Source organism: Myotis lucifugus, unplaced genomic scaffold, assembly GCF_000147115.1.
Source record: "Myotis lucifugus unplaced genomic scaffold, Myoluc2.0 scaffold_2, whole genome shotgun sequence".
Taxonomy (NCBI): domain Eukaryota; kingdom Metazoa; phylum Chordata; class Mammalia; order Chiroptera; family Vespertilionidae; genus Myotis; species Myotis lucifugus.
This window is the reverse complement of record NW_005871050.1, coordinates 13,227,612-13,244,663: the sequence shown is the minus strand read 5'-3', so window position 1 is coordinate 13,244,663 and position 17,052 is coordinate 13,227,612. Positions and strand designations below refer to the sequence as shown.

At 36.6% G+C, this 17,052-nt stretch overlaps 1 protein-coding gene across 3 annotated transcripts in view; it reads right to left on the bottom strand.

Moving 5' to 3' along the window:
- Positions 1-17,052, bottom strand: part of TENM1 (teneurin transmembrane protein 1) — a 596,847-nt gene that overhangs the window by 175,584 nt on the left and 404,211 nt on the right. For all 3 annotated transcript variants that reach the window (XM_023756535.1, XM_023756543.1, XM_023756550.1), the window contains exons 12-14: positions 9,985-10,170; positions 8,397-8,420; positions 5,586-5,732 (exon numbers count right to left, since the gene is read on the bottom strand). In XM_023756535.1, coding sequence (XP_023612303.1) covers positions 5,586-5,732; positions 8,397-8,420; positions 9,985-10,170 — 357 coding nt within the window. The remainder of the gene's footprint in view (positions 1-5,585; positions 5,733-8,396; positions 8,421-9,984; positions 10,171-17,052) is intronic.

Here is a 17,052-nt window from a genome sequence, read left to right as displayed (position 1 = left end):
TTCATTGAATTTTATAAATTCTGAATTTGTTATCATTTGGACAGGGGCTGGATTGAAGCTTAACCTTTTCAGGATCTATAGAATAGAAGGTCTGGCAAGCAAATTAATAGTGAAAAAGAAATTGAGGGGGTGCTCATTCCAATGACTCAATTACATAAAACCTTGGGTGTTGAAGAAACACATAAACAATGTACCAATGATAAATCAGATAAATCATTCATAAACTTTTACTAAAGCAGGCCCACTACTAGGTACTCCTGTCAGCTTAGTTGTTAATGTTATATGCATTGAAGATAATATGATCATATTTCCTTTGGAAGTAGCCTGTAATTCATTTTTTTCCCATTTATTCAGACAGACTTTCACCCCAGCATTTTACCGCATTAGTAAAAAGAAAGTGGGAGAGGCTCAAGTGTACTCAGGATTTGATCTGCTCAAAACATTGTTATTCCCATAACCACACGCAACTTACTTTTTCTGTCAGGAAAGCACATTGCTTATATGCTACTAATATTCACGTTTTCCCATCCCCACCTGCTGTCAGTGGCTTCCTATATCACTCATAGTAAAAGTCCATGTCCTGACAATGATTTACTTCCTCATAGTCTGGTTCTTCACTGTTTCTCTCTTACCTCTCTGATCTTATGTCCTATTAACCCACAACCCCCTTCCCACTCTTCCTATGCCTGGAATGTTCTCTCCAATAGCAACATGGCCCACCCCTCACCTCCTTTAAGTCTTTATTCAAATGCCACTGTTTTGGTGAGGTTTTCTCTGACCACCTTGTTTAAAATTTCACCCTTCTCCTACATTCCTTATCCTCCCCCCTTGCTTTTAAAATAATTCATCACACACCGTCTTCTGTCATACTATATTTTAAAAATTGGTTTATTGTCTGCCTCTCACTGTCTATGGAAGTGTGGATTTAGTATTTTTTATTCATTGCTATTTCCTCAATTACTAGAATAGTACCTGGCTCAAAGTAAGCATTCAATAAATATTTATTGCATGCCCTAAAAGTCCTATTTCTCTGATATTTGTAAATTTACCTAGAGATAATAAACATTTAACTAATGCATCAAAAATATATTATAGATTTGTCATTGACATCACATCTTTATTACCCACTTTAAATCGTTGTGCTTCAAACATTATCTCATTTCTTTTCACCATTGCTAAGTAGGCAGGAGTCAAGTATTACTAGCCTTAGTTGATAGACAATGTGACAGATCCAGTCAGAGTGGATAACTGAGTCATAGAGTTTAGATTTTCCAACTTCCACTTGTATCTGGAATCACTTGGCAGTTTAGGCTTTTATAACTAAGTGATGATCCTTTAATAAATGGACTGCTTAAAAACAAGGGGGGTATGGTCAGAAGACAATACTTAGAAATATGCTTTCCGATGTTAGGTGTTTTGTTCCAGCAGAATCTTAAAAGTAAATGTGGAATGGGTGTCTGGTTCTTAAACAGTGCAAATGTTACAATTTGTTGTTCCTTCTATTTCATTTTCCTTTTTATTAAACAGTGCAGCATGCTGGTGACATTCAGAACATGAAACTTATTGATCCATGAGCTTATATGTGCTCATAATTCACCCACAGTGCTGATTTCCAGATCTAGAAATACTACATCATAAACCAGGCTTGCAAATAGCTATTGTTCTTAATGAATGGTGATTTGTTATAAAGAATGATTCCTGGAACATCATTCTCTTTTAGGCAATTAACTTATTGATTTTACCAGTGAATCTGAACATGGACCACTGGAAGAGCTTGTACAAGGGAAGCTTGGACAAATATGTGACAACTACTTAAAAGAGGGGGGATGGGGAGGGCCATTTTGATTAAACACTCTTATTCTATATCTTTTTAATCTCCTTGACAATCTTCCCAGAGTATCACAACCCACTTTCCTTCCTCTATAACTGGAGTGAATAAAATATAATCTTTGATGGATGAAGATCTTATGAAATTCACACTGTTCTGTATGATCTGGTCATTGCCAACCTTTATATTCTTGTCTCCCACCAATCTCTCCCTGACTCATTGTATTCCAGCCGCAGTGACTTGCTTTTCCCTCCTAGAAGAGGCTAGTACATTTCCACCTCAGGGCACTTGTACATGCTGCTTCCTTGGCCTGAACCCTGGTCGGCAAACTGCGGCTCGCGAGCCACATGCGGCTCTTTGGCCCCTTGAGTGTGGCTCTTCCACAAAATACCACGTGCAGGCGCGCACGTACAGTGTGATTGAAACTTCGTGGCCCATGCGCAGAAGTCGGTATTTTGTGGAAGAGCCACACTCAAGAGGCCAAAGAGCCGCATGTGGCTCGCAAGCCGCAGTTTGCCGATCACTGGCCTAGAACATTCTTCCCCTGACTCATGTGAGGCCTCCCTAATCATGTAGACTTGGTTAGGATGCCCTATTTACATTTATAGCACTCTAAAAATTTTATGGACTGCTTTACAGTTGCACATATAGTTATTTGTGTGGTTTCTTTAAAAAAACATGTTTTTTTTAAAATTGATTTTAAATAGAGAGGAAGGGAGAAGGATATAGAGACAGAAACATCGATGAGAGAGATATATCCATTGTCTGCCTCCTACACACTCCCCACTGGAATGGAGCTTGCAACTCGGGCATGTACCCTTATTGGGAATTGAACCAGAGACCTCTTGGTTCATAGGTCTATGCTCAACCACCTAGCCACACCAGCTGGGCTGTTTCTTATTTAATAGCTGTTTTCCTTTCAAGCCATAAGCTCCACGATGGCAGAAACTTCTCTTCTCTGGTTTGTCATTTTCTCCCCAGTGCCAAATATAATACTTGGCACAAAGTAGTAATGAATAAATGAAACACTAGGTACCCAATATGGTATGTTTGGCTGAAAGGTAAACATATGAATCAAATAGTTGGATCAGTGCTATCCAATAGAACTTTCTTCGACGATGGGAATGCTCTAGATCTGCACTAACAGAGTAGTCACCAGCCTCATGTGATTACTGAGCACTCGAAATGTGACTAGTGCAATTGAGAAACATAATTTTTAATCTTATTTAAGTTAAATTTAAAGTCACATGTGACTAATGGCTATATATGAGACAGTGCAATTTTTGACATCTCCAAATAGTAAGATATTGAATGGTCTATAAACTTAGCCAAGCAACATAAAGAAATTAGACATTTTTATTAAATCAAATTTATCATTTTTTCCTATTGTAGTTTCTATCGTTGCTTTTATATTTAAAGTCCCTTCCCATCTTGAAATCTGTCATTGATATTTTCTTCTAATAGTGTTTGAGTTTTCTTTTACTTTCAGCTCATTATTCAGCTGGAGTGTTTTTATTTATCTTAGCTTTTGAAATATGGTATGAATTGAAAATCTAGGTTTTTTCTTTAATATTTGTCTCAGCACCATTTATTTCATAATGCTTCTTTTCCCTACTAATTTTTGATGCTTGTTTTATAGCATACTAAATTTATATTTGTACTGGGGAGTGTTCAAGATCTTTTATTCAGTTATATTAATTTGTCTACTCTTGCATCAATACCGCTTTGTTTTAATTATCATAGCTTTAAAATATTCTTTAACATCTGATAGTTCTAGCTTGCTTTCACTAGTCTGTTTTAGCTACTCTGATTCAGTTAATATAATGTCTAAATTTTTTTCCTCATGTCAATTCATATGTGCATGTAACATATAGCTATCATATCTTCTAACCCCCAAATCAGGATACATGATTGACACATAAAAATGTGGTTCCCATAATGTTGAGTCACCTCTTCCAAGCACAGGGTTATGTACCTGGTACATAAATGAGGTAAAAACATTTGATAGGTTTGTGATTTCTATAGTAATTAGTTTTTCTATATAAAATGTCTAAGATTTCTTTCCTTTTCTTGCATATTAATAAATAAATTCCAAGGTTATTCATTCTCTGTACTGTTTTTACTATTCAAGGAGCTCTTAGGTAGCTCCTAGACCAGCTGTGTCACCCACATATTCAATGCAGCCCAATTAGTTACTAAGAGTCACAATGCATTGAATCAGAGTATAACTAAAGTCAAAGCTGCAGAAAGTAGCAGCAATACTAATGAGCATTCAAAGCTGATTAGAATGTAAAAACCCCAGCCACTCTTTAAGTATCAACTATAATATGGAGTAATCAGGTAGCAGGTACTTGAAACAACTGCTTGAATTTTTTTATTATTGAGAAGATTTTTGAAGAATTATATTTAAAAACCCAGGACTACATTTTTCCAAAAGGTTCAATTGGCACTTTCTGATTTCATTAAAATGCACACACACATGCACAAACAAGTATGCTAATATTAATCATTAGTCATAGTCAACTAAATGAATCTTGAAACTACCAAATGAAGGACATTTTATGTATTCTTAGGAATATTACTTAAACACTATAAAATGGAATTATAGAGCCAGTAAGTACACAGAAGACCTAGTATTTGGGCCCAGAAAGTTCAACTTCAAAGCCCTGTGCTCTTAACCACAAAGTTGTTTCCACATAAAATTCATAAGGTCTTATAACTTTCTAAGGTAAACTGCTAGCCAGGACAAAAAAGGAAAAACTCACACTCAATTTGGTGCTTAAATTATGATCACTACCTTATTGATTTAAACCTCATGTTTGGGTTTAAACAACAAGATATATAATTGTCTAAGCAGTATAGAAAAGTGAGGAGTCAAATTGAATAATCTACCTCATTTTGAGCTAATATACAGAAATTAGAAAGGAAGCTTTCTTTTAATTTTATGTTTCCTTGTGTAGAAAGTAATAGGAAAGTGGGAATTTATTGTTTTAGGCTCATTCAGAGGTGATTTGAGCTGTTTTGAGGCCCAATTGTACAATGTATTAGGTGATTTTGTTTGCTTGACTAAAATAGAAGTGGTTACCTTAAGGCCTTGAAGCTGCATATGGCTTTTCAACATCATGTGCAGCTTTTGAATTAAATATAAAAAATTCTACTGTGAATCATCCTGATGCTATGTCCTTTGAAAGATACAAAGTGTTACTAAAAGGCAGAGACACAAGAGGGAGCTTTAAGTAGCTAAGAACAAAGAAAACTATTTCACATTCCATATAGTGCAAGCTACACTAGCATCTGGCAGTTTGGACATGGGTACGCTGATTTAATTTGGTATAGAGAAAATGACATCAGTAAGGGAGATAACATGGTAATAGTAGTTAAGAAAACAGACTCTGAAGTCATATATCCCTGAATTGGAATCCTGGTTCTGTTGCTTTCTAGCTGTGTGACCTTGGAAAAGTCATTTACCATCCCCACTCCAAGCACTGGTTTTTCCAACTATTAATAGGGAAAATTGTACCCATACCTCATGGAGTTGGTATGGGAATTAAATGAGATATAATGAATGCAAAGAGTTTTGAGTATTGCCTGATCATAGTAAATTTTCAATAAACAGATTTAAAAACAGTATGACCTTATATAACTCAATATTGTTTATACTAAGGATTCCTAATTTTCACTCTTGGCTAGATTGGTCATCACTGTGCTAGAGGCTGGGCTATTCCTTTCTAATATGGACATTTTATAAATGACTCACCTCCATCATTGTCCAAGTTATCTCCACAAAGCATTTCCATGACAACATTGCAGCCTGTCCCACTCCAACCCACCTGACACACACAGTGCCAACCATTTTGATCCAGGGTACATCGCCCATTTCCAAAGCAGAGCCCCGGGCAGCCATCTGAAAAGACAGCAGAGAGTAATAATCATGGAGACATCAGAATGGGATTGGCCAACTATGCTGTATCTCCCTCTACAGGGAAGCATCTACCATCTGGTTTCCATTCAGATGAGGTGTTGAATAAATGGAAGAAGAGCTTGCTTGCTTACCAAAACTTCCCAGGGAACTTGTTATCCCTTACTCTGCAGTGCTTTTCCTTAGGGAGCCAATTAAGCATTATTAATGCTAACGCCAATTCCCAACCTCTGGTTCAGATACCAGGAAAACCATGATGGGGACAAAAAATGTTTTCTGTTTCTTTTTGAAAAAATGTATCTCCTCATCTCAATCAAAACTGGATGGATGATGCTGAATGTAGTTATGGCCAATAAGCTGGAGAAAGGCAGCAGTTTCCATGAAGAGAAAATATCCCCTAACTACTTCAAGTCTGTGTGGATTTTTTCCTTGGGATGCACGGCTTTAGGACTTAGTTATATTGGTCTACAGTTCAGACTTTACCATTGTTTGCCCATATGGTGACATAAAAACTGCTGTAGCTGCTTTACATCTATTCATTTTTTTCTCTTTAAGATCGTTATTAATCTTAGGACTAAAGATTGATTTTCTTACTTATCTGGTATCTCTCTCAGAAGCTAGCATAATATTATGCCTGTAGTAAGTACACAATGAATGTTTATGGAATTAATGCATGTCAAATTTAGACTTTCAGAATTCTATAGAATAACTAGATAAATTTAGTCAAGAAAAAATTGTTATGTTTAAATGACTTCTATCCATTGATAAACTGCAAACATTGGCAATGGTCTCTATTTAGACTTTTAATTTCTCAGGGATTCCCTTCTCTTTCTACCAGTAGTTCAGAGTTAGGCTATTCCAAAGGGCAACTGTGCATGTACCAAGTGCTCAGTGGGCAGATGAACAGACACAACAATAAAGGTATAGAGCTTCTGGAAATTTTCCCAGTAGCAATACCGGACCAGATCTGGATTTTACTGGAGATAGTCTAATCAATATTATTTTCATTTAATCTCTTTGTAAGAAAATTCCATAAGTATAAAGGGCAAAAGAAAGTGTTATTTTTTGAAATCTGTAGATGCAACACAGTGTTCCTTCCAAATGGTTTTCCAAGCAACTATCAACAGACCAGAGGAAGAGAAACCTTTAAAATGAATTGACAGATGGCTGCTAGAAAATATGAAAATATTATATATATAATTGTCCCTCAGTATCTGTGGGTAATTGGTTCCAGGACCTCAGGAGTACCAAAATCTGAGGATGCTCAAGTCCCTTATATAAAATGGTGTTGTATTTGTATATAACCTATGCACATCCTCCCATATACTTTAAATAATCTCCAGATTACTTATAATACCTAATAGAATGTAAATGCCATGTAAATGTTGTTATACTTTATTGTTTAGGAATCAACTTTCAGAAATTTTTGTTTTCTAATACAGGGTGGGGCAAAAGTAGGTTTACAGTTGTGAATACATGAAACACAGAGTTTATTCTTGTATTATTATTTAGCAATTATTGTATTATTTTCCATACGAACAACTGCAAACTTACTTCTACCCCAACCTGTATTTTCGATCTGCAGTTAGTTGAATCTGCAGATGTGGAACCCACAGATATGGAGGACCAACTATTGTGTGTGTGTGTGTTTGTGTGTGTGTGCATACATACAGTCACCCACTGCTTAATAACAGGAGTATGTTCTGAGAAATGCATCATGAGGCAATTTTGTTGTAGAACATCATTGAGCATACTTACACAAACCTAGATGGTACAGCCTATTACTACAATTGTATTTGTTCTACTTTTATATGACTTGCAGTGCAGGTTTTTTACACCAGCATCACCACAAACATGTGAGTAATGCATGAACTAACACATTATGATGGCTATGATGTCACCAGGCAATAGGAATGTTTCGGATCCATTATAATTTTATGGGACCATTGTTGTATATGTGGTCCATCATTGAACCATTACAATGCGGCACATAACTGTGTGTGTGTATTCCTCAAGAATTGGTATAGGATGAACATATATAGATTTAAGAATGGATTTTATCCATTTCCATTCTCATGGATATAAAAAGGATATGAGAATTTAGGAATAATTTGGAATGTATTCAACCTTCTGAGGCTGAGGTAATAAAAGGCACCAGGATATCTGACAAAAAACTCTTAACTATCTCTATCAAAGGCAGATCACTGGGGGGGCGAATGATGGAGTACTTATAGAGGGATAATTCTTCTAACCTTGTAAGGACACTATACATGGACTTAGAGCTACATTGTTATGTTAAAAAAGTTCAACTGTCTGCCTAAGCCTACTTTATTGAATAATTACCTGTATGTGTTACGTGTTACACACACACACACACACACACACATCCCTAAAAAACAAGAAAAACAAGTTCTTAAAACTGCTTATCCATCCATTACTCCTTTACATGATACGGCAAAAAGTGAGTCTTGTTTGTTGTTAAAACAAAATACTTTATGATCTGACTATTATAGCATGAACTTGACAATATTATACTTAGAATTGCCAAAAGAGAAAGGAAAAAAACAAAACACCAACCCTTCCTTTCCCACATGCACATTTTTCATTTAACATATTTCTCTGTTATAAAACTACTGAGAAAAATCTTACCTCGAACAGCATCTAAGTAGTGAGCTAAAAAGGGGGGAAAAGAGTGATTAAATGAATTTCTGGGAGACCAAAGCTATACAACATATACTAATGGTTTACCATCTGTTGCCTGGAAGGAAAACAGCAAACTATGAACTGCAGAATGCCTGCAGCTCAAAAGTTGGTACACTGGCCCATGTAGTTTGGGCATCATATTTTCTCAGGGAAAGATATTAATGGCTTTTCTGCAAGAAACTCTATTAGGCTTCCTTAAAAAAGTTTTATATTTCATTAAAACTATAACAACTGCATTTTTACATTTTAGTAATAACTTTTGTGAAAGAGCACTAGCTAGATAGAACTTCTTCTTAGCAACATGCTTAGAAGGAAGTTCTGAAGTAACCACCTTTAGTAATCACAATATTTAAATCCTCTTATGTGAAGCCAATAAACTTACTGTAGTGCAGGAATGTAATTACTTAAGCTGCATATGAATCTCACCCTCACCCTCACCACTTTTTAAACGAATCTTAAATATTTTCCACAGTCACAGAACAAGACTTACTGTACCTTTATTAGAGTGGTAATGCAGTTTATTAAGATTATATGATATATATTATCTATATTATACATTACTTTGGCAAGTTCCAACCACTATAACAAAATACCTTCACCTAAAAATGGAAGCTGGAGTACAGTGTCATGGAGGGGAAAAGCCCATAAGCAATGACTTGGGCGTTCAGAACCCCATGCTTCCTTTGCTCTGCATGAATTTTCTGCGTGCTCATGGAATGCCACTGGAACATGCTGTGACCCACTTTCCTTAGCTGAACAATGGGAATCATACTTGTCCCTATGTATTGCAGGAAACCTTTGTGGCAGATAGTGTGTGTATCAAGGGCTTTGATATTTTTTCCAGAAAAATAAAGTAGTTTAAAACTGAAGCCTTCATTATTATTAGTTTTTTATAGTGTGAAGACCACATGACAGGTTAATTATTATTACATAGGCTTTCTCACACCCACAGAAAGTTCTTCCAGGCAACATCCTGAAAATTAGTGAAATTGGTGACAAGGGATGACAGATTCAGTACAAACTCTCTATGCTATCCAATAAACAATTCAACACAGATGTTCTATTGATGGTAGGTCAGAGGTGTCTTCCTCATATTCATTAAAGACAGTGCGTAATGATTGAATGGCCCCTGTTGAAGTAATCCTATTTAATAAAATTGCCTCTAAGTGCTTTCAACAGAAAAACCTATACTTTTCAAAAGGAAAAGTGGGCAGTGAATGTTAACCTTCACAAAAGAACTCTTATTAACCAATGACACTTTATTCCAATGTATCACCTTTCATTTGAGTAACTCAAAGTACTTGAAAGCTAAAAGGAATACTGAAGTAACAAGAAAAGAAATGACACAAGAAATAAGTAAGATATTATCAACAAAAGAGGAAACCTCCCAGTTAATGACACTTTCAAACTATGGCTAACCCTCCTTCTTCTCTCCTTCAACCTCAAATTCTATGAGAAGCCTGGTGATTGACTCACTAGACTGCTTTTCTCCAATTAATCCAATTTACTTTGTTTAAAGTATAGTGGTACTTACCAATTGTGCAGTGGTCGCCCTCCCATCCAGGGCTACACTCACATTTTCCATCTTTACATTGGCCATGCTCAGCACAGTGAGAATGACAGGAACGTTCTTCACATGTTGGTCCTACCCAGCCTTCTTCGCATTGACAAATTCCCCTTGAGCAGACTCCATGGCTACCACATTCCATGGTACAGAGCTCTGTGGGAATTCAAAGAAGATATACTCACATATTTTATTAAAACAAAAATTTACTATGTCCAAAGACATTAGAATTACCAAATGTTACAAAGACCTCTAGCACTTGAGTGAACGTACAAGGAATTTCATTAAAAAGATAGTTAAGTCTCTAAGTATAAAATAAACTCTAAGTCAAATTGATTTTGAGAAGTTCATAAAATGATAATGACATTCAAGGCTTAGAAATGAAGTTAATGCCAAAAAAATGTCAAATGGGTTTCACTAAAAATTCATTAAGATCACAAATAACGTTGCCAGGATTTTATGATGCAAAGCAATCTTTGGGGGAAAAACACACACACAATAAAATAGCACTCTAACTTCATTCAGGAAGAGCGGTTCTACCATTGAAAAGATAACTGTCTAATCGATTTCATCATGTACAAAAGCTGCCAATGATGATAATCCACTGTTTTCCCTGATCCTACTAACAATAGATGCATTTACTTCAAGCATTTAAAATGACTCCTAATTGGTTAAAATAAACAGTATTCTTATCTCAAAATATCACCCATATTTAGTTTATATCATCAAGGTATATACTGGCTCTGTGGAGGTTCTCTCCTATGCTCTGTCCTCTTGACTTTTTTGTTGAGAAATGTTGATTATTAATAAAATTTGACAGTATAGAAGCCCAAATAATAGCTTGGCAAGCTTTTCTTGTTGAATACCCCTACTGGAAGAGAAGAAGTGGGCTAAAAGCCTAGAGAAAGAATGCAATAGGTTTTGGGCCATATATCCTTAAAGGAAAAAGAGGGAGTTCTAAAAGCCAAGTTATCTATCTTCCATTGTCTTAAATTCTTAAACTATGTTTATATATTAAGAATGGAAACTAAAGAAAAAATAAACAAATGGGACTACATCAAAATAAAAAGCTCTGCACAGCATAAGAAACCATCAACAAAACAACAAGAAAGCCCACTGCATGGGAGAACATATTTGCCAATGTTATCGCTGATAAGGGTTTAATCGCCAACATTTACACGGAACTCATACAACTTAACAAAAGGAAGATAAACAACCCGATCAAAAAATGGGCAAAGGACCTAAGTAGATACTTTTCAAAAGAAGACATAAGGAAGGCCAAGAGACATATGAAAACATGCTCAAAGTCACTAATCATCTGAGAGATGCAAATCAAAACAACAATGAGGTACCATCTCACACCTGTCAGAATGGCTATCATCAACAAATGACAAGTGTTGACGAGGCTGTGGAGAAAAATGAACCCTAGTGCACTACTGGTGGGAATGCAGACTGGTGCAGCCACTGTGGAGAACAGGTTGGAGTTTCCTCAAAAAATTAAAAAAAAAAAGGAACTCCCATTTGACGCAGTGATCCCACTTAAAGGAATATATCCCAAGAAACTAGAAACACCAATCAGAAAAGATATACTAGTATGCACCCCTATGTTCATAGCAGCACAATTTACAATAGCTAAGATTTGGAAACAGCCTAAGTGCACATCAGCAGAGGAGTGGATTAAAAAACTGTGGTACATCTACACAATGGAATACTATGCTGCTGTAAAAAGGAAGGAACTCCTAACATTTGCAACAGCATGGATGGATCTGGAGAGCATTATGCTAAGTGAAATAAGTCAGTTGGAGAAAGATAAATATCACATGATCTCACTCATTTGTGGAATATAATGAACAACATAAATTGATGTACAAAAACAGATCCAGAGACAGAGAAGCATCCAGCACACCGTCAAACCTCAGAGGGAAGGCAGGGGAGGGTGGGGGGAAGGGGAAGAGACCAACCAAAGGACTTGTATGCATGCATATAAGCTTAACCAAAGGATACAGAACCTAGGGGGGTGAGGGCATGAGTGGGGAGGTCGGGGGCAGTGGGAGGATAAGGTCACATATGTCATACCTTAATCAATAAAGAAAAAAGAGAAGTATTAACACATGATGATTTTAGGTTACCCTATATTACATGTAACAAGTAACAAAGCTTTTCATATGTAACAAAGGTCTCTCCACTCTACAGATGGCAGAGTTTTTTTTTTTCAGTAGGAGAAAATATTCTTCTGATAAAACCAAGGTTATGGATTTTATTATTACCTAGATCAATTTGTTCACTAATTTATTTACAAGTATTCTTTGAGGGTGAAGTTCTCATTGGAAAAATAGTGGATGTGAAATAAAGATTTCTTTACATAAAAGCTGTGTACCCTTAGGCAAATTACTAACATGTGCTCTTAATCTCTGCTTGTGTAACTACACAATGAAAGTAATAATATTTGCACCTAATAGGGCCATTGGACAGATTTGAAATATATCTGTAGGTAGAACCAATAGGATTTCCTCCTCATGACTGGATTTGGTGAATGAAGTTTGAGGAAAATAAAAGTTTTGGCTTAATCAAGTGGGTGGATAATGTTGCCATTAAGAATAGCAGTGGAAGATCAAACAAATTAACTTTGAGATAATGTATAGATAGCCAAGTGAAGATGTCAATTAAGGAGTAGAATATATGAATTTGACAGGCTAGGGCTGGAAATATGAAATTGGCAACCATTAGAATATATGTGACATTAAAAGTGAGAGACTAGATGATATTCTAAAGAACAAAAATAGAAGAGCCTCAAAAATAAGCCCTGAGGTATTCCATGATTGAAGGTAAGACAGAAGAGGGCAATGAGTGATAGAAGAAAATCCAGGAGATTGTAGGGTAACTAAAGTCAAAAGGGGACACTTAAAGGAGGAAGGGAGTAGTTATCTGTATAATATTGGAAATTGTGGGTGACTTTAGAAAGAGCCATATTGATAAAATAATAGTTGTAATGCAAGACTAGAATGGGTGAATGAAAAGAGTGACTGGAAACCTGTGTGTGTGATTGCCAAATTGTAAAAGTCCAGATCCCAGAAAATACAAAAAAAAAGGAGGGGTTGGCCTAATAATAAATGGTAGCTCCAATAGATTAATCTTGAAACAGTACCTACTCTCTATATCTTGATTCTGAATCTGATTGATAATCTGGATTTGTAATCTTAATTCTTGTGGTGAACCTAATTTTGTAATTATGCTCCCCTTAATGGCCTCTCCCAAGACACTAAAAGCTGCACTGAAAGGGCCTTTCTAAGACCAGGGAGTTAAATTGGTCATAGCCAATCAGGTCAGAGCTAACTGAAACAATTAGAGACAAACATTTTGCATTATTGCTTTATATAATTATAAATTTTAAGCTTAGAGGAGTGTATCATTCTGGTGATTTCCTAAAAAGTAATAGGACTAGATAAACAGTATCAGCAAAATAGCAGACTAGACTATCCTTAGTCCATCTCAATATAAACCCTTACAAATGTTGAATATAATGCAATACTTTTAAAAGCAGCATGTATTGGCTCACAAGACAAATTCTTTTAAAAAAATATTTTATTGATTTTTTACAGAGAGGAAGGGAGAGGAATAGAGAGTTAGAAACATCGATGAGAGAGAAACATCGATCAGCTGCCTCCTGCACACCCTCCTACTGGGGATGTGCCCGCAACCAAGGTACATGCCCTTGACTGGAATCGAACCTGGGACCTTTCAGTCTGCAGGCCGACACTCTATCCACTGAGCCAAACCAGTCAGGGCAAGACAGATAAATTCTTAAGTGTCAGAAGCAAAAATGTTGTTAACAGCCAAAGCAGTAAACATATAAGTTAACCCTCTGGCAGCCTTGAAGTGTTATCATACCCAGTAATAACCAGGGGCTGGGGTATTTACATTCACAAAGGGAAAAGAGATGAAGTCTTTGGATCACTTACAATTGGGGAGTTAGACTAAAATTCTTACAAGAAAGCAAGGACTCTTGAAAGGCTGAAATATTAGTGAAATGGAGACTAATAAATTATCTACTATCCCAGAGAAATAGCAAGGAAGCATTGACTAAAATAATAATAATAATCTATAATAATAAAAGTGTAATATGCTAATTAGACCGGACAGCCAAATGATCTTCCAGACGTCATTCTGGATGTCCTTCCAGATGAAGTTGCGGTTTCAGGGGCTGAGGCAGAGGCGGTTACGGGTGATCAGGCAGGCAGGTGAGTGGTTAGGGGTGATCAGGCAGGCAGGTGAGTGATTAGGGGCAATCAGGCAGACAGGCGAGCGGTTAGGGGCAATCAGGCAGGCAGGCAGAATGGCTAGGGGTGATCAGGCAGGCAGGTGAGGGGTTAGGGGAGATCAGGCAGGAAGAGTGGTAAGGGGCAGTCAGGCAGGCAGGCAGAGGTTGTTAGGGGTGATCAGGCAGGTGAGCGGTTAGGGGTGATCATGTAAGCAGGCAAGTGGTTAGGGACAATCAGGCAGGCAGGCAGAGGCGGTTAGGGGTGATCAGGCAGGCAGGCAAGTGGTTAGGGGTGATCAGGCAAGCAGGCGAGTGGTTAGGGGTGATAAGGCAGGCAGGCAGAATGGTTAAGGATGATCAGGCAGGCAGACAGGCTAGTGGTTAGGAGCCAGCAGTCCCGGATTGTGAGAGGGATGTCCTGGATTGCAAGAGGGTGCAGGCTGGGCTGAGGGACACCTCCCCGCCTGTGCACAAATTTTGTGCACCGGGCCTCTAGTCTATAATAATAAAAGGGTAATATTCTAATTAGACTGGACATCATTCTGGACATCATTCTGGACGTCCTTCCAGATGAAGCCAGGGCCATAGGGAAGCCCGGGTCCTGGGTGCCTGCTGGTAGCCTTATGGAAGCTCGGGTCCCAGGTGCTGGAGGGAAGCTGGTGCCAGCAGCCAGGGAAAGGGAGGCCTACATTTGCATGAATTTTCGTGCATCGGGCCTCTAGTAATAACAATAATGATGATGTTTGGGGATTAGAAAAACAACATAGAAATAAAATGCTGCCTACTAATATGTGTAATGAAGTGCCTTGAGTGAAATATTTTTAAAGCCTGTATTACTCAGGAATGAGGTAAGAGATACTTTGTCAAGTATGCATATAAAAATTTAAAGGTAGAATTATGTTTCTAGTGATTGTGACCTAATAAATTATTACTATTCTCTTCTGATGAATATATCTAGACAAAATATATTTAAAAAATATATTTAGATGTTATTGGAGTTCACAAAAAAGAAAACAAAAATTGGGCCAATTTCTAGGAGGAAAAGAAAACCCAGAGATGTGAGTCTGACATATCCAATGCTTTTCCTCTAGAAGTATCTGTCAATTCTGGTTGAGGCAGTTGGAAGACTCAGGGACTTGGTAGATGTTTTGTCAGTCTCACAGGTGTAGAAAAAATATTTGACTAGATAATAGCTAAGAAATTTTCAATACTGAAAAAAATATCAAGCCAAATATATGAAGCAAAATTGAAGGAACAAAAAGAATAAAAGGACAAATTAACAACTATAGAGACCTTAATGGCCTCCCCCTACTGCTTTTCATTCACTGAAAGAACAAGACAAATCAGAAAATATGTAGATTTTGAGGAACATGATTAACAAATTTGATCTAATTGACACATAAATAGCACTGTAATAGATAACTACAAAATTTTAAAGTGCACATGGGACATTTACAAATATTGACCATATGCTGAACTATAAAATAATCTGAACATATTTAAAAGTATTAAAATTATTTAAAGCAAGCATGTTTTCTGAACAGTATAGAATTAAACTTGAAATCAGTAACAAAAGATAACTATACAGTCCACATAAGTTTGAAAATTAAGCATTACAGTTCTAAATAAACTATAGAACAAAGAAGAAATCATCATGAAAACTAGAAATATTTTGAAATGACTGAGAAAGAAGTTTCCACATATCAAAATTAGTGTAATATAACTCAATCATGTGTAAAAGATTTCAAAGGCAGAAATAAAAATCACCTGAAAAACAAGGACCCAAGCATTTATTCTAAGAAATGAGGAGAGCAAAGTAAACTCAAAGAAGATAAAAGGACAAAAATAATAATTATGCGAGCTGAAATTAATTAAATAGGAACAAACATACAACAGAAAGCAATAATAGATGATTTGCATAGATCAATAAAATTGATAAACCCCTGATGGAAACCGATCAAGAAGAAAATACAGCCATTCTTTTCTGGCCTGATGTGTATCAGTAGATGAATGGATTAGAAAACTGGTACATCTACACGATGGAATACTATGCTGCTGTAAAAAAGAAGGAACTCTTACCATTTGCAAGGCATGGATGGAACTGGAGAGCATTATGCTAAGTGAAATAAGCCAGTCAATGAAGGAAAAATACCACATGATCTCACTCATTCATGGATAATAGAGACCATTATAAACTTTTGAACAATAATAGATACAGAGGCAGAGCTGTCTCAAACAGATTGTCAAACTGCAGCAGGAAGGCCGGGAGGGTTGGGGGGCAGGAGGGAGAGGGGTAAGAGATCAACCGAAGGACTTGTATGCATGCATATAAGCATAACCAATGGACATAAGACACTGGGGGGTAGGGGAGGCCAGGGGATTGTCAAGGGCGGGGGAAAAAAAAGGACACATATGTGATACCCTTTGTAATACTTTAAGCAATAAAAAAATTAAAAAAAAGAAAATACAGAAGCCCAAAATAACCAAAATCAAGAATAAAAAAGACTACATCACTTTAGTTACTATAGGGATAAAACATAATAGGAGGATATTACAAAAAATTTTGTCAATAAATTTGAAAATTTAAAGGAAATGAACAAATTCCTAGAACTTACAAAAATAAACACAAGAAAAATGGAAACTGAATAGTTTCTAAAGAACCCTACTAGAAAATCAGTTTCTAAAGAACCCTACTAGAAAATCCCACAAAGAAAATCAGTCTCAGATGACATTAATACACCAAACATTTAAGGAAGAAAAGCTGCCAGTCTTGAATTAAC